General features: G+C 45.3%; 2 protein-coding genes across 2 annotated transcripts in view; one reads left to right on the top strand and one right to left on the bottom strand.

Annotated features, from left to right (window-relative positions):
• DGKK (diacylglycerol kinase kappa) overlaps window positions 1-1,316 on the top strand; it is a 52,904-nt gene extending 51,588 nt beyond the window's left edge. Inside the window, exon 27 of the mRNA XM_089323934.1 lies at window positions 566-1,316. Coding sequence (XP_089180060.1) covers window positions 566-645 — 80 coding nt within the window. The 3' untranslated portion in view covers window positions 646-1,316. The remainder of the gene's footprint in view (window positions 1-565) is intronic.
• Window positions 1,317-15,174: 13,858 nt separating this feature from the next.
• The window catches only part of CCNB3 (cyclin B3), a 33,104-nt gene continuing 20,505 nt past the window's right edge, over window positions 15,175-27,773 (bottom strand). The window contains 6 exon segments of the mRNA XM_089324154.1: window positions 15,175-15,419; window positions 15,421-15,478; window positions 15,719-15,849; window positions 19,789-19,938; window positions 20,918-21,073; window positions 24,845-24,982. Of these exon segments, the coding sequence (XP_089180280.1) occupies window positions 15,375-15,419; window positions 15,421-15,478; window positions 15,719-15,849; window positions 19,789-19,938; window positions 20,918-21,073; window positions 24,845-24,982 (678 nt within the window). The 3' untranslated portion in view covers window positions 15,175-15,374.

Below are 27,773 nucleotides of genomic sequence, written 5' to 3'. Positions count from 1 at the left end.
CTGGGATGATCCGAAGCCAGGAGCTGGGAGCTTCTTCTGGGTCTCCCACATAGCTGCAGGGGCCAAGGACTTGGGCCATCTTCCACTGCCTTCTCAGGCACATTAGCAGAGTGCTTGATAGAAAGTGGAGCAGTCAGGACTCAAACCAATGCCCATATGGGATGACAGCACTGCAGACAGAGGCTTGATCTTCTATGCCACAGCGCTGGCCCCAAGAGAGAATCTCTTGAACCAAGAGATCTGGATTTTCTCAACTATACTTCACCTGGTTTGAGCCCCTACTAATCTGCCAACTGGGAGACCATGCATGGTGTTTGAGAGTATTTCTAAAGATGTTGATGGAGTCAGTAGCAATTCTATAAATTATCAGGTGCTGAGGATCCATCCCATTTGTGTTTGGCTCCCATGATATCAGCTGGTTTTCTCTGGTGATTCAGAGATGGTTGTTGTAGTGGGTACAATCCAGTCTCTACGAACAGACTGTTTGCCATCTTTAGAGTTCATGTATTTGGCCATCTTGCAATGTACTAACCTTATGATTTCTGCACTTATTTTTTCTCTGAAGGCAGTTTATGGCATCGCCGAAATCGCGAAGATCAAGCAACTGATGATGAGCCTCCAGCACCATCAAGATCTCTGTTGTAGCCCTTAAAAGCTGGAGGGTGAACTCATATACAAATTCTTCTTTAAAAAAAAAACTCTTGAAACCTCAATCGAGCCTACACCACATTGTTTCAGAACAAGCATGTGCACCACCAAGGAAGACCCTCCAATTCTTTACACTAACACACTCTTCCTGGACTGAATCAGGTCTCCTTAGAGGTTTACATTTTCTCATTGGCCAAAGATTCTTGTTCTGAGTTGTCTTGTTCAGTTCTCCTTCTCTTTGTACATATTGAGCAATCGTAGTATTTCCTGGGATGAGTGCTTTATGAACAGCCTGGGATCTACAAAAGATTCAATGGAATTCAACTCTTGCAGCAAGACTGCTGATGCTAAGGAAATGAATGAATGCAAGAAAGACTTTCAGGGAGATGAAGAGAGGGGGCAGGACAGCCAGGTTTGGTTGTGTCTCCCCTCAATTCCTGCCAAACACAATTCACAGTTTCTTGAGATCTCTGCTGGTTGGCTCACTAAGCTGAGTTCTAGATCCTGGGAGCTGGAGGCTTGTCCACTTGCCTGTTTATATGACCATGTGAAATCATTTCTTGGAGATATGGGAAACCCTCCTTTTCTGCAAAGCCTTTGTGTTTCTCCATGTGTGCTTGTAATGTCTTTGCACATGTCCAGGTGGTGCTCTGGTGGCTGGGTGGGTCCATTGGTTGGCGCTCACCCCTCATAGCAACCATTAAGGCCCCCTCCTACTGCCTTAATCCTAGCCTGCATGCCTCCATGGAGTGTTTGCCTGCATTCTTGCTGGGTTTTTTAAGTAAACGTTTTGCCACTGTGCTGCAGTATAGATTATATGCAGAGACATAAAGATGTAAATATATAGAGATATTTTTAAAGAACTGAAAATACAACTCAACCTCTAAGTGACCGTATAATTTATTGTGCTAACCCAGGACTCCCTCCCTATCTCCATTGCCCTACACACATATACACCTCTACCAACTGCCCTAGATCTTGGTGGAGCTTCTAATCTTTTGGTGCATTTTCAGCGTCTTAGAAATGGCTGGGCTCTACCTTTAGTCCAGTCAATTCTGACACCCCTTGAAAATTCTGAGCCAGGCCGTAGAATTGAGAACAAAAAATACCAATGCCTCTGAGAAGGGGGCTATGCTGGCATGCTGCCCTTTTTTGTTCAATTTGTCCTGGACTCTACATCAGCAACTACCCTGACCTGTGCTGGCCCCTTCCCCAATAAAACAACCATTACGGAGCAACCAGGCCTTGAGTCACAGGCTATTAGGACAGTCCCGAAATCACCTTCAGATCTTCCATCTTGCCTTTTTCCCTGGAGTGCAGAGAGGCATTCTACATGACCAGAAGAGAACTTGGATTTGGGGAAACGGAGGCTAAAAGCCCCTGCTTCCCCACAGTTTTTTTCTTCCAAATTTCTAAGGACTACAAACAGGCCTAAACTGCTCCGAATCCCAATTTGTGTTTTTGAATTTCTACTCCCAGTCAGGCAAATCTAATCAAACACCTATGCCCAGGGAGTTTCTCTCTGGTCTGCCTTGCATCCTCACCCTATGCTCAACTCAGAACCTTTGGGTAAGCTTCCCTTCCCCTTTATCAAGAGAAAGCCAAAAACCTGACCTCTCCCCACTCTTCAAACTCAGTGTGCTCAATTTCCTGACTCAGTCCAATGGCTGGTTCATCGAGGTGCACAATCCAGACTCTAAGCACTGGTTCTCAACTCTGGAACTCCACCAGCCTAATCCACTTAAACCAGCCTCCTGTATTCCACCTCTGCAGGGGTGAGGAGAAAACTACTAACAAGGGGATAATCCCCAAATGTCTGACTGCTCTGCCAAACAAAAGTCCTGGCGCTACAAGAAGAGAAGAAAGTCGAAGGAAAATGCCAAGAGGAAACATTTACAAAGCACCAGGATGTGTTAACTTATTGTGTATATCTGAGTGGGGAGTGTGCTGTTGCTGTGTTTTTGGCTTTCTCTGGATAGCTCTTTCTTTCCAAGAGGAGGTATTGGATCACATCAGCAAGGTCACCATCACAGCTCAACTTGGGTCCTCCATGGCAGCACGCCTTAATGCCTGCACACACACTCATAGATTGGAAACCAAGTTGCATTTTTCTCAGAAGAAACTTTTCCAAAAGGGAAAATTTTCACATGAGAAAAGCTAAGGGAACAGAAGGAAGTCTTGAGAAAGGATAGCCTTATCTTGACTGTATTCCAAGTGGGGCTATGTCTTGTAATTATTTTTTGCCAGTGATGATAGTAAACTGTAATAGGACTTCATATCTTGTGCTTGCTTGGCTGAAGTACTATAGGTCTTGGTACATTGTAATGCTGCTGTTGCTCTGTTAATACCATGTGGATTCCCTTCCACTCACCCTATCTTCCCACCCTGAGTCAGAACAATATTGAATGTTCAGAACCACTAAGATTTGGGGCTTGAGTCCAATATGGAGCAGAGTTGACAGATGACAAGGCCCGGGAGCAGGTGTGGCTTGTTAAATCGCTCAGTTACCTGCAAAATGGCAGTTGTATCCTGAAAAGGAAGACAACCTCCTGAGCATCTGTTCGTGCACATACTCGCTTAGAAATGAAGCAAGAAATGATTCCTCTCTCAAGGGAGTTGCCTTAGCCCCTGGGAGCATAAACTCTTTTCAGGACTTCACTGCTAACTACCTGCAGAGATCCAATTGCTATGGTGGTGGGACCAGACACCAAATATCCATCTCAATTTTGTTCACAGACACCATTAACAGCCAAAGCTCTGGGGTTTGGTTGCATCTTTGGTAGAAGTTTCTGAGGAATTGATAGAGTGGGCAATTCCAGGCCCGAAGAATAGTGGAGAAGAAAAAAGCCAGCTAGCTTTAAACTGGCATCAAGTCCTTTGGTGTCAACACTATAAGAGATTAGTCCCCTTATCCTAAAGGCCCTGTGCTATGTTGAATACAACAGGGGAAGAGTACAGAAAAAAATGTCAACTTAATAAATATTAACCAGAAAAATCAACAGGGTCAGCATCCCCTTCCCTGGGGATACAAGTGGGAAAAAATGTTTTTTACAAGAGGTAGAAACTAATACCAAAGCAACCAAACCAATTCACACCATTCCATCCTGTAAGGGACCTTGACTGGCTGTGTGGATTAAGGGAATTGCTTTTGTCTGTTTGATGGCTAATCTGTAATCCTCTGTTGTTTTCTGTTGTGCGGTTTTTGTTCCCTCAGAGGCCACTGCAAATAAGCAGCAGGGCCAGGGGCTGGTGAGGACAGGAAGTGGGGTAGTGAAAGGTTAACAGAAAAAAAAGAAAGAAAGAAAAGGTCCACAAAGTGTGCCTATTCCTCTCCCCCCCCCAAATGGATCACCAGTCCTCAAAGTTAATAAAGTATTGCTTCTTAAAGTATTTTAATAAATGGATAAATATAGTTAACACCAGTGCTGCATTATTTACCTCAGAATGGTGGGGGGAGGGCAATGGATGGTGGCAGAAATGGGAGGGGGAGGCTTGGGTGGTCACCCAGACTCTCTCAGTAAGCCACATGCACATAGGGCTGGTGGCAGCAGCACATGCCAAGAATATCCACTAGGGTTGACCGTAATACTAAAAGTGCTGCCACCAAGAATTCCGATGGCTAGCTGCAACTCCCCACAACCCCATGGGGAAATTACTGCCACTGTAATTGGTTTAGAAGCCAGGTGTCTGCAGGATACAGATCTCAAGGAAGTGATTTGGTTACTGGGAAGATGAAATGGGATGATGGAGTAGAGCCCAGACTACTACTAAATACGCGTGTGAGGCACCTTGAAAAACTTGGTCAGCACAATCTGGTTTCTCCAACACATACCTCACATAACAGTCCTCCCCTCCAGAAGGGCTTGTGGGAGAAGCCTTCCGTTTCCATGCAAAACTGAGTAGGCCTGACAACCGAAATGTTTGAATTCCTGCCTTATGAGCAGTGACCCCAGGCAAGCCAGATATTAGCTACATTGAATAGGTGGGCAACTGAGGCTGTACCAGGGCAGGATTTCACAACACACTATGCCAGGGTAAGGACTCAGCCCTTCTAAATCCTTGACTTTCCAGGACTCAAAAGTGTCTCTTCTTTAGAGACAAAAATCCTTGTGACTTTCAGGAGCACATTTTATTTTATTTGACAGAGTTATAGACAGTGAGAGAGAGACAGAGAGAAAGGTCTTCCTTCCATTGGTCACTCCCCTAATGGCCACCACGGCCGGCGCTGTGCCAATGCGAAGCAAGGTGCTGGGTGCCTCCTCCCAGTCTCCCATGTGGGTGCAGGGACCCAAGCACTTGGGCTATCCTCTGCTGCCCTCCCAGGCCACAGCAGAGAGCTGGACTGGAAGAGGAGCAACTGGGACTAGTACCCGGCACCCCAACTGGGACTAGAACCTGGGGTGCTGGTGCCGCAGGCAGAGGATTAGCCAAGTGAGCCACAGCGCTGGCCCAGGAACACATTTTAGTCTACTGCAACGAAATGACATCCTTACACTTTATGTGGAGAAATAGCCCTATGGCCAAGGAGCAACCACCAGGCTGGGCCCTCCTTGTGACCCCACTAACAAGTCCATACTACATCCTGGAGGCTAGGGAAGAAACTTCCACATTCAACTTTCAAAGCTGCTTTCACAATTATCATACAATAACAGTACCCTTGTTCTTCTTGGTGTAGCATTCATGTGTGAAGACTTAGTAACTACCACTACTGTCAGGATCCTGAACAATTGCCACTGGCCCCATAAATCTCCTTCATACTTGTCGCTCCCCCTCTTCGTGGAGGAACGACACAGGATCCTGCGTTGTTCTTTTGTCTGCTCGGCCCTCCCCGGGTTTGCTGCTGGTTCTTCCCGGGTTGGCTACCGTCCCTTCCACCTCCGTGGAAGGGCGGTTCCCCCTGCCACTTTCCCCACTTCCGCGGGGGAGCGGCACACCGCCGGCCGGCTCTCTCGGGGGCTGCACAGGTGTTCCTTCAGATAGATGTTCCTGGTGCATGTTGTCTCTCTCCTCCTTTATAGTCCTCTTCCACCAATCCCAACTCTGCTACCCACACGCCGAGTATGCTGCTCTCCTCCAATCAGGAGCAGGTCCTACAGTTTATTGGTTGAACTGGAGGCAGCTGTGTAGAAGCTGTTTCCTCCTCTCCCAGCGCCATATTGTGGGAGAGCAGATGCATAGAATAAGTCTTAATTCCAGTAACTTAGTCTAGTCTGAGTTGCTCCCCACAGATCCCCCTTTCTTTTTATTTTTGGCGTTGATACGCGCCTGTCTTCGGTGCCCCACGGCACACACTCTGCTCTGCTTGCTAGAGTTGCCCACAGGTGCTTACAAGTCCTATCAATCAGGCAAACCGAATCTGGGTCCTCTCTTCGCCATGTTGTGGAGGTTTTTAGGCGCTGATGCGTGCCTGTGTTCGGTGCCCTGCAGCGCATGCTCTGCTCTGCTAGAACTGCCTGCAGGTGCTTACAAGCCCTATCAATCAGGCAAACCGAATCCAAGCCTTCTCATTGCCGTCTTGTGGGGAGACTTATTGGTGTTGATAACGTGCCTGTCTTCGGTGACCTGCAGCCGCCCACAGGTGCTTATCATCTTACTAATCAGGCAGACCGAATCCAAGCTCTCTCATTGCCATGTTGTGGGGAGGCCTTATTTTTCTATTTCTCTACCTCCGGGCATTCCTATCTCTCCTATTTTACTTCTATCTGCCAGCATTCCTATTTCTCTCATTTTACTTCTAAACTTCTGTTTCTCTTATCCCCGCGGCTTCCCGCCTTTCTCGGCGCCTCGCCCCGCGGCGGCTTCCCGGCTTTGTGCGCTCCGCAGTCTCCGCGCCCTTTGAGCCCACACCACGGCCTTAGCGCCAGCCCCACGTTCCCTATTTGCTTGCGCCCCGTGCGCTCTCTCTGCACGCGGCGGCTTCCGCGAATCACACAGCCTAGCTCACGTTTCTGCCACCGCTATTCAGTCTAAGTTCCCCGGGCTAACCTGGTGAATTCAACCTAGCTCACGTCTGCGCCTTTCGGTTTGGCTTCCCGTCTTTTGCTCCCCGGGCTAATCTGACGGATTCCAACCTGGCCCATGTCTCCGCCTCTGGTTCCAGATTTTCGCCCCTTGTTCCCCAGGCTGACTTGACGAATCCCAATATAGCTTACGTCTCCGCCTCAGCCTGCCCCCGCGGCTTCAATTTCCCTAACATTTTTCTCTACCCGGAATGTTTCCTAACTTTTCTTCCAACAATATTCCTCCCTCATTTCTCCTGGCTTCTCCCCACAGTCCGTATCCAAGTCTAAGTTTCTTCTAGGTTTCACTTTCGCTTTCAACCCTAACGTCCAATCCTAACTTCTTTCCCACAGTCTGTATCCGAGTCTATGCCTAGGCTTTCGATAGCTTCTTCCGGCACCTTTTCCGTCCGGCTTTCCCCTAGGCTCTTTGCTAGTCTCTCTCTCCGGTATTTTCCCACTTCTTCCCGCTTCTTCCCTCCTAGGTTTCCTATCCGAGTCACAGCACCATTATGTCGCTCCCCCTCTTCATGGAGGAACAACACTAAACCCTGCCTAGGCTTCATATCCGAGTCACGGCACCATTATGTCGCTCCCCCTCTTCGTGGAGGAACAACACAGGACCCTGCCTAGGTTTCCTATCCGAGTCATGGCACCATTATGTCGCTCCCCCTCTTCGTGGAGGAACGACACAGGACCCTGTGTTGTTCTTTTGTCTGCTCGGCCCTCCCCGGGTTTGCTGCTGGTTCTTCCCGGGTTGGCTACCGTCCCTTCCACCTCCGTGGAAGGGCGGTTCCCCCTGCCACTTTCCCCACTTCCGCGGGGGAGCGGCACACCGCCGGCCGGCTCTCTCAGGGGCTGCACAGGTGTTCCTTCAGATAGATGTTCCTGGTGCATGTTGTCTCTCTCCTCCTTTATAGTCCTCTTCCACCAATCCCAACTCTGCTACCCACACGCCGAGTACGCTGCTCTCCTCCAATCAGGAGCAGGTCCTACAGTTTATTGGTTGAACTGGAGGCAGCTGTGTAGAAGCTGTTTCCTCCTCTCCCAGCGCCATATTGTGGGAGAGCAGATGCATAGAATAAGTCTTAATTCCAGTAACTTAGTCTAGTCCGAGTTGCTCCCAGTTGCTCCCCACACATACTGTTCCTGTAAATCATTCCTTAACCTTTCCCCCTTACCACGGCAGTTTTGTCCTTTCAAGAATGTCACATACTATGTAACCTTTTGAAACAGCCTTCCTTTTTTAAAGATTTATTTATTTTTTATTATTTGTTTGAAAGTCAGAGTTACAAAGAGACAGGGAGAAAGAGAGAGAGAGAGATCTTCCATCCATTCATTCACTCCCCAGATGGCCGCAATGGTCAGGGCTGGGCCAAACCAAAGCCAGGAGCCAGGAGCTTCATCTGGGTCTCCCACGTGTATGGCAGCAGCCAAACACTTGGGCCATCTTCAGCTGCTTTGCTCAGGCCGTTAGCAGAGAGCAGGATTAAAAGTAAAGCAGCTGAGACTTGAACCGGCACCCATATGGGATGTTAGCATTGTAGGTGATGGCTTTACCTGCAAGGCCTGGTGCCAGTCCCTAAAACAGGCATCATTAGCCAGAATAATGCCTTTCAGCATCTTATAAGTTGTTATGTGAATTAAATGTATTGCTTTTTCTAATGGTATTCTATTACATGCGTCCATCAGTTTGTTCCTCCATTCACCCATGGAAGGATCTTTAGGTCATTTCCAGGTTCTTTGATTCATGAATTATTTCAAAATGTGTTATTTCATTTTCAAGTGTTTGAAGATTTCACTATTTTTCTGTTACTGATTTCTAGTTTTCCCACTGTGGTCAAAGAACACATTCTAGGTGCCGTGGTGTAGGAGGTTAAGCTGTAGCCTGCAACACCAGTGTCTCATATGAGTGCTGGTTCAAGTCCCAGCTGCTCAGCTTTCCCATCTAGCTCTGCTAAGGCACCTGGGAAAGTAACATAAGATGGTCCAGGTGCTTGGACCCTGCCACACACATGGGAGACCTGGATGGAGTTCCTGGCTCCTGGCTTTGGCCTGACCCAGCCCCAGCTGTTGAAGCCATTTGGGGAATGAACCAATGGATGGAGTACCTGTGTGCGTGTGTGTGTGTGTGTGTGTGTGTGTGTGTCTGTATTTCTGCCTCTCAGCGCCGGCTGTAGCAGCCACTTGGGGGTGAACCAACAGAAAAAGGAAGACCTTCCTCTCTCTCTCTCACTAACTCTGCCTGTTAAAAAAAATTTCTTTTAAAAAGAATGCATTTTATATTAGTTCAATTCTTTTAAATTGATTAAGGCTTGTTCATGACCTAGATTAGGGTCTGTCTTGGTGGATGTCCCATGTGTACTTGAGAAGGTGGATTCTGCTATTGTTTTGTAGGATAGTCTAGAAATGCCTGTTGGATTCAATTGTTTGATGGTGGTGTTTATTTCTTCAATGTCCTTTCTGATTTCCTGCCTGCTAGCTTCTGCACCAATTACCAAAACTCTAAGTGTGGCTGCATTAATTTCTTCCTTGAATAATATCAGTTTTTGCTTGTATTTTGAAACCTTTATTATTAGGAACAAACAACATCTAGGATTTTATGTCTTCTTGGTGAATTGAAACTTTTATCCACAACAATGTATCTCTATCCTTGGCAGTTTCTTTGCTTTAAAGTGCACGTTGTCTTATGTTAATTTAGCCACTCCAGCTTTCTTTTGATTCATTTTTTGAATCAATGTTTTCAGTCTTTGATTTTATTTTTTAAGGGCAACCCAGTGCCTTTTGCTTTTCTAAAGCACTGAAAAGTTTTCAAGGGCATTTTTATTCTGACACAGACCACGCACACTGAGTAAATATGTTGTCCTATTTTTTTAAAAAAAGATTCTTTTATTTATTTGAAAGGCAGAGTTAGAGAGAGAGCAAGAGACAGAGAGAAAGGGAGAGAACTTGCATCTACTGCTTCACTCCCCAAATGGCTGCAAAGGCCAAGGCTAGACCAGGCTGAAGCCAGGAGCCAGGATTTTCTTTCCAGTCTCCCATGTGAGTGCGAGCACCCACGTATTTGAGTCATCTTCAACTGTTTTTCCAGGGCTGTTAGCAGGAAGCTGGATCAGAAGTAGATCATCCGAGTTTCCAATCTGTGCCCACAATGAGATGCAGGTGTCACAGGCGGCAGCTTAACCCACTACGTCACGACACTGGCCCCAGTCTTTTACTTTTAATCTACCTTCATCATCACACTTAAAGTGCAATTCTATAGACAACATATGGCTAGGTCATTTTTTAAAAGTCTGTTGTGTGGGCTGGCGCCATGGCTCACTTGGCTAATCCTTCGCCTGCGGCTCTCGCACAACGGGGTTCTAGTCCCGGTTGGGGCGCCGGATTCTGTCCTGGTTGCTCCTCTTCCAGTCCAGCTCTCTGCTGTGGCCCGGGAAGGCAGTGGAGGATGGCCCAAATGCCTGGGCCCTGCACCCGCATGGGAGACCAGGAGGAAGCACCCAGCTCCTGGCTTCAGATCTGCACAGCGCCAGCCATAGCGGCCATTTGGGGGGTGAACCAATGGAAGGAAGACCTTCCTCTCTGTCTCTAACTCTGCCTGTCAAAAAAATAAAAGTCCGTTCTGATAATATCTATCTTCTCATTGGTATATTTATACCATTTCATATAATTATTGATATGAATGGATTTAGGTTTGCCATTTTATGATTTTTTTCAAGTTGGTCTTTTTTTATTCCTCTGTGTCCCTTTTCTTTGTCTTCTTTTGAATTATTTGAACATTTTTTTATTTTCCTATTATAATTTACACATTGTGGTTTTGACATACCTTTGTAAAATTTTTAATAGTTGCCTTAGAAATTACAAAATACAATCTTTCCACAGTCTACTTAGAATCAATTTTTTTTTTTTTTGACAGGCAGAGTTAGACAGTGAGAGAGAGACAGAGAGAAAGGTCTTCCTTCCGTTGGTTCACCCCCCAAAATGGCTGCCACAGCCAGCACACTGTGCTGCTCTGAAGCCAGGAGCCAGGTGCTTCTTCCTGGTCTCCCATGCGGGTGCAGGGCCCAAGCACTTGGGCCATCCTCCACTGCCTTCCCAGGCCACAGCAGAGAGCTGGACTGGAAGAGGAGCAACCTGGACAGAATCGGCGCCCAAACCAGGACTAGAACCCGGGTAGCCAAGTGAGCCACGGCGCTGGCCTTGTTCTTTTATTTCTTCATCAGATTTTCTGATAAGAAATCTCTAGTCATTCAAGTCGTGATTCACCTTTATTTAATGCATTGCCCACCCCATGCTTTTAAGGTATTTTTTTCCTTCTTTTGCAGCAAGTTGACTATGATTTATCTGTCTGTGGGTTTATTTTAGTTTATCCTAAGTTCACCCATTTTCTTTAAACTATAGGATGACATCTCTCATCAAACTTATACATTTCTTCAGATTTTTTTCAGTTGTTCTTTTCCTCCTCTGCTTCTAGAACTCCAATAGAACAACTGACAGACGTTTTGTTATTATCAGATGAATTGATGAAGCACTGTTTATTTTTGCCAGTTTTTCCTCTTTCATGTTGCATAATTTCTATTTATGTCCCTTCAAGTTGACTGAACCTTTCCTCCGTCATCCCCTTCTGCTATTGAGTCCATCCAATGAGTTTCTAATTTCAGTTATGTAGTTTTCAATTCCAAAATTTCCTTTTGGTTCTGAATATCTTCTATTCATTTAGTGGGACTTCATATTTTAACTTTTGTTCCAAGCGTGTCTGCCCTTATTCATCTGAGTTTTTATGGTAGGTGTATTTAATGTCTTTGTCGGATAATTCCAAAACCTGTGTTCTCTTGCTCCTAATATCTGTTAATTGCCTTAAAAATATGTGTATATATTTGAGAGACAGACAGAAAACTCCCATATGCTGGTTTATGCCCCAAATGTCCACAATGGCTGGGGATGTGCCAAGCCAAAGTCAGGAGCCAGAATTCAATACAGACCTCCAAGTGTGTTTCAGAGACCCAACCACTTGATCTATCATCTGCCCTCTCCCAGTGTCTGCATTAGCAGGAAGCTGGAATCAGGAGCAGAGCTGGAACTTGAACTCAGGCACTCCAAACATGGGTTGTAGTTGTCCCAACCAATGGCTCAACTGCTAGGCCAAATCCCCACCCCTGTTCATTGTCTTTTTTCTATTTTTAAGATTTATTTATTTGAAAGTCAGAGTTAGAGAGGGGAGAGGCAGAGAGAGAGAGGTCTTCCATCCGCTGGTTCACTCCCCAATTGGCCACAATGGCCAGAGCTGTACCGATCTGAAGCCAGGAGCCAGGAGCTTCTTCTAGGTCTCCCACATGGGTACAGAGGCCCAAGTACTTGGGCCATCTTCCACTTCTTTCCCAGGCCATAGCAGAGAGCTGGATTGGAAGTGGAGTAGCCGGGTCTCAAACCAGTGCCCATATGGGATGCCAGCGCTTTAGGCCAGGGCGTTAACCCTCTGTGTCACAGTGCTGGCCCCTATTCATTGTCTTTTACAATACAAGTTTGAGATGCTTGTAGTTCTTCATATGTCTATTAATTCTGGAGTATATCATTGATGTTTTCAATATGACATTGTAAGATCCTAAGCCTACTTAAAATTTTATTTAAAATGTTGATAGTTTCATTTTAGTAGTCAATCTGACTACATTCAAGCCAAAAATTCCCACATGCTTTCTCTGGCCTGGAGGTTCAACATCAGATCAGTTTTTAAAGTCTTTGCCAAAAAAAAAATGTCTTTTCCTTATTATTTAGATCTGTTGAGTATATGTGTGTCACTAAGCTGTCAGCCTGGAACCTAGATGGATGTCTGTTATTTCAGTTCTCCAATTTTTAGATAAGCTAATCTATTATCTGATCAACACACAAACCAGTTGGGGATGTGTACCCAGGAGTACTTTTTTTTTTTTTAAAGAAGACACAATGGGGGCCGGTGTTGTGGCACAGTGGGTTAACGTCCTGGCCTGAAGCGTTGGCATCACATATGGGTGCCGGTTCAAGTTCCAGCTGCTCCTATTCCAATACAGCTCTCTGCTGTGGCCTGGGAGAGAAGTAGAAGATGGCTCAAGTCTTTGGGCCCCTGCACCCCCGTGGGAGACCCGGAGGAAGTTCCTGGCTCCTGGCTTTGGATCAGTGCAGCTCCGGCCGTTGCAGCCAATTGGGGAATGAACCAGCGGATGGAAGACCTCTCTCTCTCTGCCTCTCCTCTCTCTATGTGTATTTCTGACTTTCAAATAAATAAATAAGTCTTAAAAAAAAAAGATGACGACACTATGTGGCCATTTGTCTGAGCTTTCACCTTTGTACATCCTCCCTGGGACTGCTTGGTTCGTGATGCTTCCCTTCCAGTCCTCTAGTCAGAAATGTTCACGTCTGCAATTACACCACATCTCCAGACAAATGTTAGGACAAAAGAGAGATTAAAAAAAAAACAGTGCAGTTCTTTGCTCTCTGCTCTCTCACAGTCACAGTTCTATCAAACAGACATTATGGAGCCCTGCCCTGAGAATCCTGGTTCCTGAAGGTTCCCAACACTTTCATTATTGCATGACTTCCTGGAGGATGAGGTGTGAAAGAAGAAAGTTAAAAAATAGAGATTCTCCTACTTTCTCTGAGCTTTAGGAATTCCCTCCCACATCTCGATCGAGCCGTACCTAGAGGGCATCTCCTGGAGCTTTCCATCATACCAGAATGTTTACTTTGAGATTTATGACTGGATTAAGTTCAACCTGGTGAACCTCAGAGAGGGGGAAAACTGTGGAAAACCCACCATCGTTTGTTACTTCTTCAGCTTCTGGTAATCTTATCCCATCTGCTTGGTTATTTACTTTTTAGAATTCTCAAATAGCTGCGCCAGGCATTCTATCATTTTAATGATAGTGTTTAATAGGAAACAAATGGTGACAGATGCTTAACTGTCTTACCCAGAACTGTAATCCTAAAGTTGAATTACAAATAAGTCAATCTGGTAGTTATGTGGAAGGGGAATTTGAAGGGAACAAGATTAACGACAGGGAGATCACTTAGGAAACTACTGTAGTAACCCAGGCAATAGATTAGATAGCAAACCTGGGCAGTGGTAGGAGAGGATATGATGACAAATCAATTCAACAAGTATTTGGGAGGGAAAATTTAATGAAGTCACTCTAAGGCCATAATTGAAAATTTAAGTCTAGTATATGAGTGGTCAAGCTTAAAGTTAGGGATGGGAGGTTAAAAAAAGTCATATGACTGACTGATCAGTTGTTGTAGAGGGTAAAGGGAGCCCAGACAATCTCCCTAATGTCTGGTTTTGGTAACTAGGTGGATGGTGATCAAGATAACAAATATAAAATATAAAACTAGGCTACCAGGAGGAAAATTTTAGCTTTGGACATGTTTAGTTTGAGGTAATTGTGTGACATCCAGGTAGCTATGGTCAACAGAAAGTAGACAAATGCCTGAGCCCAGAGCCACAGGTTTTGGCTGAAGATTGATGGCCAATGCTGTGGTACAACAGGTTAAGGAAGCTGAGGTCTATGATGTGGGCATCCCATATCAGAGTGCTGGTTTGAGTCCAGCTGCTCCACTTCTGATCCAGCTCTCTGCTTATGGCCTGGGAAAGCAGTAGAAGATGGCCCAAGTGCTTGGGCCCCTGCACCCATGGGGGAGACCCAGAAGAAGCTCCTGGCTCCTGGCTTTGGATCAGCTCAGCTCCGGTCATTGCAGCCATTTAGGGAGTGAACCAGCAGGTGGAAGACCTCTCTGTCTCTCTTTCTGTCCGTAACCCTGCCTCTCAAATAAATAAATAAATCTTAAAAAGAATAAAGTAATGGGTGTTTTCTGCTGTAGCAGACATTACTTGCTGAATTGTGGGTAGGCTGTGGAGGTAGGATTGAGGCAGTAGCTCTTGAACAACTTGCACAGAGGATGTTCAACTCCTCTACTAGCATCTGCACTAACTGTCCCAGGCACATCACGCCAGAACCTCCTAAGGCTTTAGGAATTAAAATTGGTCAAGTGGTTGGTACTTGTATTCATGGGACATCTTGCTGATTTCCTGGGCAGCAGGGTCTTCTCTTGGTAGACAAAGAGTGCCAGCACATCACTCCAAGCAATTTTTAACAATATTTAGACTCCACAACGCTACCTAACTATGAAAGTAGAGCTGTGTTTGGGTTAAAGTCCTGATTCCTACCTTACCATCACCTGGGAAGAAGCAAACAACCTGAGATTGGGACCCAAGGGTATTAGCCTACACTACCAGTTGTACCAGCCCTAAGCACTGAGGCCTGCCTCAGAGGTAGGGGTTTTTTGCCTTGTTTTTTTTTTTTCCACTCTCAGGGACCTCCTACAGATGCACCCATCAGTTCCCACTCATCTCAATTCTTCTCCCCTTGAGGAGGAGGTCTCGGGACATGGGAGAAAGTTAGATAAGCTAGACCCCAAGGTACAGCCTTTCCTAAGGCAGGAGGAAGTTTCTTGGATTGTGAGTGGAGCTCCTGAGCCACAAGAAAGGGAATGAGCCATGTTAACAGTAACCATTCTTTTTTTATTATTTTTTATGCTCATAAAATATAACAATAATTTCTTCTATTTAATAAAATATTTATAACTTTTTTTTAACTTCAGGAGAAGACAAACATAGAGGGAAAACAAGGAAAACTGATTAAGAAACAAATTCAGATAGAATAAATATAGCCTGGTTACGTGTCTGTCCAGCCCTGGTGGCTACTGCCAGAAAACCAGGCCCTCCACCTCACAATTAGCCTTTAAAAATCTCCTCCAGCTTCGATATTTCCAAGGGAGGGATTGTGGAGACTTTGAAGAAGTCACTGCAAAAGGAAGGAGAGAGGTCCACTCAGTGTAAAGCAGGCCAAAGCCAAACCGGCTCCAGGGGACAAGTGGGAGATGGAACCCTTGGTTCCCTATCTCCCTTTTACCATGGAATAGAAAGAAAGGTGAAAATTCCCTGACTCCTTCTCTCTTAAGTGAGGCTAGCCTGGGCCTAGTGTTTGAAAGCTCTCTCATGGATGAACATGAACTCAACCTCCAAACCGAGCCTTGGTACTTACCTCTGAGAATACTTGGAATACACAGTCCGGAGCTTGTCGCGAAAATGGAGAGTCAGAGTGCCATTCAGTTGCTTGACCAAAGGGTACAGCTCAGAGATAGTGTAGCCACTGTAAAATTCTAAGGAAGGAACCTGGAATAAGCAATATCAACAGTGACTTCTATAGGAAGCAGACCCTTTTCTCCAGCTCTGCTCTCCCAAGTCTAAACTTCCTATCCATGGCTTAGGCAAGGATAATATTCTAAACATTTCAGAATCATAACAGTACAGTGATCAATGATTATAGAGTACTATGTAGAAGAGTGGATTCCAGCCAAACCACTGGGATGGCTATATTCATATGTACCAATTAGATATTATCCCTGGGTACAGGTATTCCTGTAAGCTAATATCCACCAACGGCCTAAAGAACAGGAGTAACTGTCATTTACTTATGCTCAGGTTCATGTCCAACAACCAGACAAACCCCTGAACAAACCTGTAGTCCCAGCTCAACAGCCAACAGAAACTTAAGACTGCTTCTCTCTCAGGATCTAACAGGTATCATTCCATACATTCATTTTCTCACTCAACTATCAGAATGCTATTATGTAGCAGAAGCAATGGGATAATGCTTAAGAGCAGAGGTTCTGCAGACTGCTTCAGTTCAAATTCCAGCTCTACTAACAGCATGGACTTGAACCAGTTATTTAACCTCCTGGTGCCTCAGTTTCCCCAATCTGCCAAATGGGGATCCTTTTAGTAGTTACACCATCAGATTAAAGAACTTAATCTACAGTCATCCCCCAGCATCCATGAGGGATTGGTTCCAGGACTTCCTGTGGATACGAAAATCCACATTCAAGCCCCTTAGATAAAATAGTGTAGCATTTGCCGATAACCTACCTCCATCCTGCTATATACTTTAAATCACCTCTTGCTTACTTATAATACTGAATACAATGTAAATGTTATATAAATAGTTGTCATACTGTATTGTTTATGGAGTAATGACAAGAAAAAATCTGTACATGTTTAGTACAGATGTAATTTTTTTCTAAATATTATCCATCCATGACTGATAGAAACCATACATGTGGAACCCACAGGTACAGAAGGCCAACTGTCTATATAGAACACATAGAACACAGTCTAACAATAGCCCCTTAACATGATATCTAGGAGTAATATTACTGTGTAGGATGCTGGGGACAAATGATGACTAAAGCGCTTGCCCTGGAGGAGTCTGTAGCATAGTGGAGGAGACAGACATGCAAATGAGAGTTACAAAATATGCATGATGGATAATGAGCATGGACACTAGAGGAAGACAGCACAGAACCCACGCATCTGTGAGAGTCACAGAACGCTTCACCACAGAGAAAGGGCTATTGGGTGTTGAAAGTGAAGTGGGAGAGAAAAAAAGAAGGGTATTTATCCTATAAGTCAGGAACTTTCTAAAAATGCCTTAAACTATTTTCTCCTGAACCACATTTTCCCCCCAAGTAGCTTGCCTGGAAGTGGGGCTGGGGGCTAAGAAGTCTAACAATTTGAGTCCCTTTACCTTTTACGTGGTATCTGAGACACATCCATAGGAAACCCAGGGTTCCCCTGAATGGGGTTTGGAGACCACCATCATGGACAAAGGGCAGGGCAGTCAGTTGCTAGCACAGTCCACTGGGTGTGTTAGCTTAAGATCAAATGGCCCCACTGCCACTGTATTCATTCGGGCCTTCAGTGCTCACTGATGCCACTATCCTTATACTCTCTCAAAGATATGAGACTTTCCCACAAAACACATGGAAAAGGCATATCATAAAAAATATGCATGGATTTCAAAAATCTTCTGCATAAAAACAGCTTTATCTTTTCATTCCATTTTCCATGAACTTTTTGAAGAAGGCCTGTGTCAGCTCTGCTGCAAAACCAGTACTGTTTCCCATACACACAATCCGGGTATGTCAGTTCCCCAGCCTAAAAGCCCATCCATACCGTAGTCTAAAGTGGATCTCTTGGTGCGCCATATGAGGCCTTCCCAGTCTGAGCACAACCTACCATTCTGGCTTCATGTCTTACCACTTCATGATGAGCATGAGGCTCATGAGCATGGGGCTCATGCTTGAGCCCCAGGAGACATCTCGCTCCTTTCCTTAGGGCTTCCACATCTTTGCAGTTACTGCTCCCTCTCCCTAGGGCTTCTCCTCTCTCAAGTTCCTAATCGTCTTTCTGAGATCCAGCTCCAAAGTTCCCCCTTCTAGAAGAGGCGGGATACATGACACAGAGGACTATAGAGCAGATTAGAGCTGACATTTTAGCTGATACTCACTGGCTTAACCACCAGGTGTGAATACTGAAATATTTCTATCCTGGATGACACACACTTTGCTGCCCTGACCAGCTCAGCTGTTTCCCTTAAGACCCACAAGACTTACAGACTTCTGCAGGGAGTGGAACTTCCTCAGCTCAGCGTGGAACCTCCAGGACCATAGCTCCAGTGCCATAGGCACGCTCACTCTGATTATACAACAAGGTTAGGTTTCTGAAAACTTTCTAGTTTCCACAGCCTAACCCCACCTCTCATCAGCTATGTAAACATGGGAACTATTTCATCTATATAACTGGGATAAGAGTCTTCAAAAAAGTTTGTGGAAAATATATGTTATGAAGACACGATGCATGGATTTCAAACAGGTACTGTATCAAAATATACATATTTACCTTCCAATTTCCACAAACTTTTGGAGGTACCCTCATCATTTTAATTTTGTGGAGTTGCTGTGAAGGTTAAACAAGTTAACACATTTAATGCTCAGATCACTTGCTAAGCACTAGATAAATAGAAGCCCTTTGCTCTTTATTCTTTTTCATGATCAGTACTGCCATTTATGGGACATTTCCTTTGTTCCGAGAAATTTCAGTATGACTCATCCAAGGTGATATTTTTCCTTCAGCACACAGAGGTTTGCCCAGCAGTAGTGGCCCCAGGATTTCTAGGGAGGAGGAGTTGAGGAGTGGTTGGGCAGAGGGAGCTGTGTTTGCTACTGCGTTCTTTCTTTCTTCTATTTGGATTGCATGGTACATATGAACAAGAATTCAGGGGCTGGCACTGTGGCATAGAAGATAAAGCTGCCACCTGCAGCACTGGAATTCCATGTGGGCACCGGTTTGAGTCTTGGTTGCTCCACTTCCGATCCAGCTCTCTGCTATGGCCTGCGAAAGCAGTAGAAGATGGCCCAAGTTCTTGGGCCTCTGCACTCACATGGGAGACCCGGAAGAAGCTCCAGGCTCCTGGCTTCAGGTCAGCGAAGCTCTGGCTAGCCATTGTGGCCATTTGGGGAATGAACCAGTGGACAGAAGACACTTTCTCTCTCTTTCTCTTTCTCTCTTTCTCTTTCTCTCTCTCTCTCCTCTTTCTCCCTCCCTCCCTCCATCTCTCTCTTCCTCTGCCTCTCTAACTCTGCCTTTCAAATAAAGAAAGAAAGAAAGAATTCAAAGTCCTCCAAGTGGTTTCTATTTTCATAAAATTGAGAAAAGAATTGAATATGACTTTTATTTGTATTGGGTAGAAGGCTATACAGGCCTTTGTCTTTAGAGAACACTATAGTCCATACCCTGAGTGCTCTGTGATGAACGCACACAGCTGCTTCACTATTACCCAGGTCAGAGCTGTTCAAACCCTGTTGCAATGAGCTCCTTCAGGGGCCAATCTGTCTAGGAGTCTACAAGGCATAAGGGCACAGGGTACCAGGGATAAGAAGTGGGGCTACCCAACCTCTGTGTCAGCCAGAATCACTTCATATTAGTCTGTTTGGTAACCTTGGATTTTCAAGTAGTTTTTGTTGTTGTTATTGTTTGCAACAAAGGACCCTGTGACTAAGAAAACCAAAATAATATATTTCAAATCATTGCTGTAGAAACCCATACCCCTAAGGTGTCCAAATATAACAATTCGTAACTGTGGACATGTCAGAGCTCCCCACAACTATAACTGATACCTGCTCCTTCCTTCTGAGCTGACCCTGTGCTTTTAAACCCACCCTGCTCCTCCTCACACCCCCCCCCACACACACCCACCCACACACACACATTTACCCGGTCTCTGAGATTCTTCATGTAGAGGGCGAGGAGGAAGGCACCTGCTGCCAGCTTGGAAGCCTTCTCCTCGATGTAGTCATACTTCTGCAGGGTCATCTCACAGATGAAGCGGGACAAGGTCAGTGTCGTCATGCTGGCATGGACACACTAAAGGCAGCAAGAAGACTGGTTCAAAAATTAATTCAGAAAACCGGCACCCAGCAGAAGACTGCCTGTCCATTTATCCCACTCCCAGACCTAATGGTTCTCTGTTTGAGAGAGCTAGCATGCTCTCCTGCTGCCATGATTCACTCTAAGGTCCTTCCCTGTAGAAGTACAGACTCTTGTGCAGCAGGGGTGCGGTGGGGGGTGAGATTCTAAAATCAACAGGGGGTTCACTACCGTTAGTCTTGCTAACCAAATTATCACCAAGTATGTTAGCTCCCTCCCCTTCTGTGCAGCTGGCTTTTGAAGAGCCAAAGGCCCCTAGGAGATGCTCTAAAACAACCCACCTTTTCTTGTTTAAACTTCAAAAAAATAATTAACTATAACACACACATACAAAAAGGTCCACAACACACTTATAAGATACAATGGATAACTGTAAAGTGAACTCCCCATTAACTAACACTCAGGCAATGACAAACAGAACATTGCCAGCATCCCCCAAAACCTTCCCACGTGGCCTTTCTGAGTCAAAGCACCTTTTTCCACTCCCCTACTCTGCCCTCACCTCAACACCTTATTAAGCATATCTTGGAAATCCACAACTTGCCCACTGCACCCCACTACTTTATAAAGATTGCCAACCCTTGGCTGTCGCCACGGTTCAATAGGCTAATCCTCCACCTGCGGCACCGGCACCCCGGGTTCTAGTCCCAGTCGGGGCGCCAGATTCTGTCCCGGTCGCTCCTCTTCCTGTCCAGCTCTCTGCTGTGGCCGGGGAGTGCAGTGGAGGATGGCCCAGGTCTTTGGGTCCTGCACCCACATGGGAGACCAGGAGAAGCACCTGGCTCCTGGCTTCGGATCGGTGCAGTGTGCCGGCCGCAGCGGCCACTGGGGGGTGAACCAATGGAAAAGGAAGACCTTTCTAAAAGAGTGGACTAAGTCAGAGGTGGGGGATGAAGACGCACCTCCTCCCTCTTACCTTAGCATATCTCCGCAGGTAATGATAGGCGCTAGGAATGTTGATGTCAAAATTGAGGGTTGTCAGGATACTCATTTCCATGGCAAGCATTTCATGTCGCAAGTAAATATTGTCACAGATGTACAGTAAGTCCCTCACACAAGGTGGGGAGGACTCCTATGAGTAGAAAGGGAAAGCAATCACAATGAGCTGGAGAGCTGTCTCCTCTCTGCTTAGAGATCCCTAGCAGAGGGGGAAAAGAGCAAAGGAAGGATGAGAGGCAACCAAATTGCCTGGCATAAACCCCTGAGGGCCATCTTTTGGTCTGATGAGTAACTTGTTAGAAAAATAACAGGAAGCAAAGTAGAGGAGAGGTCTGCCCTGAAACTTCACCACTGCCACAGAGGGGATAAGGCCTCTTGGAGTGGATTTTCACAGTGCCAGATGGGATACAATAGCAGGGCATGGAACCTGTAGGCAGCGAGTTAAGGAGTGGTTGGGCAGGGGGAGCTGCATTTGCTAAGGCACTCTACTTGCAATGCATGTTCCATATCACCAAGAATTCCAAGTCCTCGAACTGGCTTCTGTACAGTTTTTTCATAAAATTGAGAAAAGAATCAAATGTGGTATTATGTGGATGGGGTAGGAGGCCTTGCAGGCCTTCCTCTTTAGAGAACACTCTTTCTACTTAGATTGCATGTTACACATCCACAAGAATTCAATTCACTCCCTGATGAGTGAGCACCAGGAATGGGAACACTCTAAGGGGAGTTCTGCTCTTGGGGGAAAGGGAAGGAGGCCATGGCAAGGGGAGCTTGGATAGAAGAGAAGCCTGCACTCTGTGTTCTCCTTTAAGGAATAAGAAAGGATATTTGGGGAAGGCACCAGACAAGGAAAGAGTGGGGAGAAGCAGACAGGCACAGAGGGAGCCTGGAGGGGACAAAGGTCTGCTGCTGGGGACAGTATGTGAATGAGAGGGGTAGGTGGCAGGGAAAGATGTGGCCAAGAAGAGCCAATGTCCTGGGAGAACCTGCCCATGCTCTGTCCTCCGGAGACTGAACCTTGCCTTTGGGGGAGATTATGAGAAGGCAGAAGATCCCTGACTCTTTACTGCAGCCCACTGCTCATCCAAGCCCTCTTTCTTCCCCTCCCCTCTCCATTTTCATATTACACATGGGATGAACCATCTGGTTTTGCAACAACGAGTTGGAGGCCCAGAGAAGGAAAGTGAATTGCTCAGATTTGCACAGCAAACTAATGGCAACCACAGGGCAAGAATCTCTCCCTTCCACCACTCTGCTTGCCAGCTCCTCCTTCCTTTTGTTGCTTCTCATTCTATACCCATACCTCTCCTTACCAAAGCCTTTCTGTACTTGTCAATACTGTAAGGGGATACAGTATTGTATCCCCCTGTCCTGGCTATGAGAAGGGGTTCTGTTCTAAGATTTGCTAAGTATCCCCCTTTTCTCTTCTTCCTCTGCCTTCCTGTCCCACTTTTGGTTGGCAAGGGACTCCCAGCTATGTTCTTAACATCCCCTGAGGCTAAGCCCTAGAGTATCTTCTCATTCCACTGGGAGAGTCATTCCTAGGGAGTCTGGAAGAAGGGAGGAAGCAAGGCAGGGAGGAAATGAGAGAACAGGTGATGGAAGAAGGGCCCAGGAGGTGAGGTGGACAGAGTGCTGAGCGATGTGAGTGTTAGGAGGCAAGGGCACAGGAACCAAGGCAATCACAAGTGTGGAAAGAGCAGGGAAAGCAGAGGAGCTCCAGGAGACCTACAGCAGGGGAGAGCAGGAGAGGGAGAGCTGGGCAACCTGGATGAGTAGGGGAGTGCCAGTGCAAGGGGAGGGGAGACTGCCAGAGCACAGAACAGTTCTGGAACAGGGCGCACAGGGGTGGGGTGGGAGTGATCCAGGAGGAACAAGGAGAGAGCTGAGGAGCATCAGGAGAGAAAAGGAGCATGGTGAGACCAAGCAAGAAGGGGAGTGCTGAGTAGTAGGGAAAGTTAAGAGCAGGAGAATACAAGATGGGGAACCTGTGAGAAGGGCAGGGGACAGCCCAGAGAGAACACTGGGAGAGAAGGCAGGAAGGGGGGAAGATTCTGAGATGTCCTGCAGAGAGTAGAGTGGGGGGGGGGCAGAGAGAGCACAGGGAGAGGGAAAGAGCAAATGCACACAAGGAGGGTGTGAGAAAAGGAGAAAAGGGTGTGAGAAAAAAGGAGAGAAAGGGATGGCACCAGGAGAGTAGGAGGAACAGAAGTGAGCATGCCCAGGGGAACAGGGGCGTGTACGTGTGTGTGTGTGTGTCTGTGTTGGGGGAGGACGATCACATAAGAGGGGATGGCATGAATAGAGGTGGAGTAAGCATGGAGCACAGGCAGTACAAGGAGCGAGGGAGAGCATAAGGAAAGGGGGAGGGTGTGGGAGGGGGGACAGGAACCCAGAAAGCAGGAGCCCAGCTGGTGCAGGAGGAGAGTACAGAGTGCAAGGAGAGCCCTGCAGAGCTGGGAGTGCCAGTGCAGGTGGAAGCAGGGGAGAGGGGAGCCGGTATGGAGTGTGAGCAGAGGTGTGGTGAGCTGAGCAGCACACACAGCGGGGAAACAGCAGGGAGAGGGCAAAGACGGTCAGTGCTAGGGGTTGGCATGGGGCAGGGTGAGGGGATGCGAAGAGAGGAGAGCAGAAAAGTGAAGAATGTGAAGGAGAGAGTAGGGAGATCATGAAGGGGGTGGAAGAGGAGTGTGGAGAGCCAAAGAGCAGAGAAAGAACAGGGAAGCACAGTGAGCCCCTGCAGCACAGTGGGGCATGGGGTAGGGAAGTGCAGGAGCAGGGAGGGGGAGGTGAGCACAGGAACAATGGAGGAAGAAGTGGAAAGAGAAGAAGACAGGGAGGAAAAGAGGGAACAGGCAGAAGGAGGGGATCAGTCAGGCTAGAGAAGGAGTGAGGGGGGCAGTAAACCTGAGATTGATGGAAGGAAGGAGTCAGCACATGTACACGCCCACAAGATTATTTGAATCCTTTAGCAAAAGTTGCTACCTCTGGACTACCTAGCCCTAAGGATTCACACAATTAGCTTAGGTGAAGGAAAAGGGAGACTTGAAAGAGATCAGTTCCCATCTAGGGAGAAAGAACCAGAGAGGTTAGCTAGTTGTTTTAGCGGTCAAGAACATCCAGCCCCAGAGCAGTATAAGGCCTGCTAAAGCAATCTCAGATGGGACTTAAATAATTCAATACATCTATAACAGGCTAATTTTTAAGTTGATAATTTTGTATGGTCCATGAATGATGCTATAGATATCCAAATGGCCCTTAGCAGGAAAAAAAAAAAAAAGGTTCCCCACTTCCTGTTTTATGGTCATGAAGAAAAAGCTAACTACTTGATTTTACACTGCTACTTCAAAAATAACTTTTACCTGGGCTAGATACACTCACTAACATCTACACAAGTCATTTGCTCATAAATGTCTCCAGCACTCTGGTTTCCAGATGCTTTATTATATTTGAAAATCAGGATCCCACTAGATGGGAGTGGAGTTGGTACAACAAGAAAAGCCTAGGGGTCAGGAAACCATGGAGTAGAAGGAAGCTTTTAAAAAAACTATTCATTTCATTAGGCAAATGCTCATACAATACGTCTTCAAAGAAGAAACGGAAAAACCTTGGATGAAGCCAGAAGCAAATACACCACCTCTGCCAACCAACACCAGCTTCCCTGCTTTGGGGAGACAGAAAACAATTTAGCAGGAAAAAATATTTGTATGGAAGTATGTGATTTTATACATACAATATACATCCACAAATGCATACTCATATGTTTACATGCTTATATGTACATATATGCATATATATATTTATGCTTGTATAAATACATACATATATACTTATATTTGTATATATCACTGGTCTGGATATAAACTTGGTTATTTCTCTCCAGGCCTTTGGAACTTTGGCTTACCTCAAATTTTGCTGCAATCAGAAAGGCAGCACAACCAAGGAGCTGTAGCTTTTCCTTCTTGCATAATGTCTCATTCAAGTAGTGATCCACCAGCTTCACTGCCAGGTACAAGGTCTCGTGACTCATCTCAAAACCCATCTGGAAGAAAGCAACAGGGCCGAGCCACAGCCACCTCCAGATAGATCTAGCTACCAAGACTGTGGCTTCAAGCACAATCCACACAGTTGGAACTCTGCTAGAAATGCAGAAACTGCTTCAGCTAAGTGCCTGTGCATATCTCTGTGCCTTTCCTAACATTATCTATCCTTATACATTTGGGGAGGCAACCAGTCCTCTCCAAACCAGAGAGAGATGTTCTGCCTTCTCTGTGGGCACCTTGAGTGGACACACCCTCTCCCTTTGATATCTAATACTTAGATTCTTACTTTTCCCACTTGCTGCTAATCTATACCATGAACTCCCAAAAGAAACAGGTGAGAAGAAACCAAAAGAAAGTGATCAATCAAATCTATAGAAGATATAACAATTACTCTTAGTCTTGAACTAAGAAACAATTATGACAAAAGCCATCTCAAATTCTAAAACTCAAAGACTACCTTCTACAAAGATGAATAAACAAAAAATACATCAGACATATGAAAAAGGATAATTATTAAAAACATGAATAGTATTAGGAATCAAATCAAGTGTCTAACTTAAGAAAATTTTTCAGCCCAAAGAACTGGAATGAAAATTTTTAAAGTATACTCTTAGCAAGCTCCAAGGTGACACTGAATATATAAACAGAGAACCTCTCTGGGGTCCATAAAGACTGGTTTCTAATGAAAAAGTAATTATTTTTTAAACATAACCGAGGCAACAAATAGCATATTAGATACTGCCAAAAAAAGGCAACTTTAAGAAATTCTCCCAGAACTGAGAGATAAAAGGAAGATGAAGATAATGAATAAAAACCTGAGAGACACAGACAATAGATCCTGATGTTACAAACATACAATAAAAAAGAGAAAAAAAGGCAGAAGGGTAATAATATCACAGAAGTAATAGAAAATTTTCTCTGAGCCAAAGGAAAACTGAACTTTTAAACTGAAAAGACTCACAATATGGGGCTGGCGTTTGGTGTAGCAAGTTAAGCCTCTGCCTGCAACACTGGCATCCCATATGGGTGACAATTCGACACAGCTGCTCCACTTCCAATCCAACTCCCAGCTAATGCACCTGGGAAAGCTGCAGAAGATGGCCCAAGTGCTTGAGCTCCTGCACCCATGTGGGAGACCCGGAGGAGGCTCCAGGCTCCTGACTTCAGCCTGGCCTAGCCCCAGCCATTGTGACCATTTGGGGAATGAACCAGTAGATGGAAGATATCTCTGTCTCTCCTCCTCTCTCTGTAACTCTGCCTTTTAAATAAATAAAAATAAATAAATCTCTTTTTTTAAAAAAATGAAGCAAGGCATCACCATATACCAGATAACATTGACAACAACAAGTCCACATCTAGAAATTTCAGAAACATTTGTTCATGGGGAAGATAAGAATTTGGATCTAAAAGCCTAGAGTATTTTAACTAAACACAAACAAAAAAAAAGAAATGAGTTAAAAATGACACAAATTATCTCATCTTACTTCTGAGGAAATTAACAGATCAAGTCCATCCAAAGAGTTGATGGAATAAAGACTGTATTTCTAAGCAGAGCAGCCAGGACTCGAACCAGCCCCCTGCTAGGGGATGCAGCACCACACGTGGCTGCTTGACCTGCTGCACCACAACACTGGCCCCAAATATTGGCATCTCTGAAGTGCCCCCTTTATTAGCACCTTCTGCCTACCTCACTCTCACTGCTACATCCCGACAGATGCTTGGTAAAGAATTTTTCAACTTGTTTGACTTTAGTCTGCAAAGGAGAAGTGGAGTTGCCAAAGGAAAGAGACAGACTAAGAAATCTTACCTTTTAGGCAGATAGCTTTTCTCTCCCCCATGAGTACCATGTCTCTAAACAGAACACCCTCCTCTATACCACTTGCTGTTTTGCAGTTGAAAATGAACCTTCTTATATTAAATCACATTTGTTTACCTTATGAAGTGTTTTGTGCAAGTTTTAATTTCCCCATCTTACCCACAGTGAGGTTGAGACTTGGAAACACTAAATGACTTTCTCTCACCAGTATGACTATTAATTATAGGAGAAGCTGGGTGTGGTTTCTCAACTGTAACAAATATATCATACTAAGATAAGATGTTAATAATAGGGGAAGTTGGATGTGATATATATGGGAACTCTTTAATTAATTAGTGATTTGACCAATGTCCTAGAATGTTAAGTCAACACACAAATATCAATCATGTTTCATATTGGCAATGTACAAACAGAAAAGAAAATTTAAAAAGAAACATTATCTACAATGGCTCCAAAAAGAAAATATTTTGGTATAAATCTAACAAAATATGTATATGATTAGCAATGGTGGTAAAAATAAATCAAGGGAAACCCAAATAAATGGAAGCATATCCCATGCTTTTGGGTTGGAAAAGTGAACATAGTACATTGTAAGTTCTATCGAAATTCACCTACAGATGTGTGTCAGAGGTCCTTAACACACAATGATTTTCCAGAGGGACTCACAGGACTCAGCATACATTCACAGCTGATTTGTTATAACAAAAGAATAAAAAGCTAAAACAGCTAAGGGAACAGGAGGAACATGGGAAAAAGTCTAGAGAAACCCTAGAGTTCTACCCCAATAGAATCATTTCAGAATGAACTTAATTCCTCATTCTGTGAAAAGACATACGAAGCATTGTCTACCAGGAAAGCTAATCACTCAATGTCCAAGACATCACTGGGCACTGGTCGCATAAACACTCTGTCTAGCATGTTCCCAAATCTCAGACTCCTGGGAAGAAAGCAGGTTATCAGTATAAATCACATTG

Source organism: Oryctolagus cuniculus, chromosome X (genome assembly GCF_051225735.1).
Source record: "Oryctolagus cuniculus isolate XC-2025 breed Fujian yellow rabbit chromosome X, ASM5122573v1, whole genome shotgun sequence".
Taxonomy (NCBI): Eukaryota; Metazoa; Chordata; class Mammalia; order Lagomorpha; family Leporidae; genus Oryctolagus; species Oryctolagus cuniculus.
The sequence above is the reverse complement of the archived record's forward strand: the minus strand, read 5'-3'. Positions and strand labels throughout refer to the sequence as shown.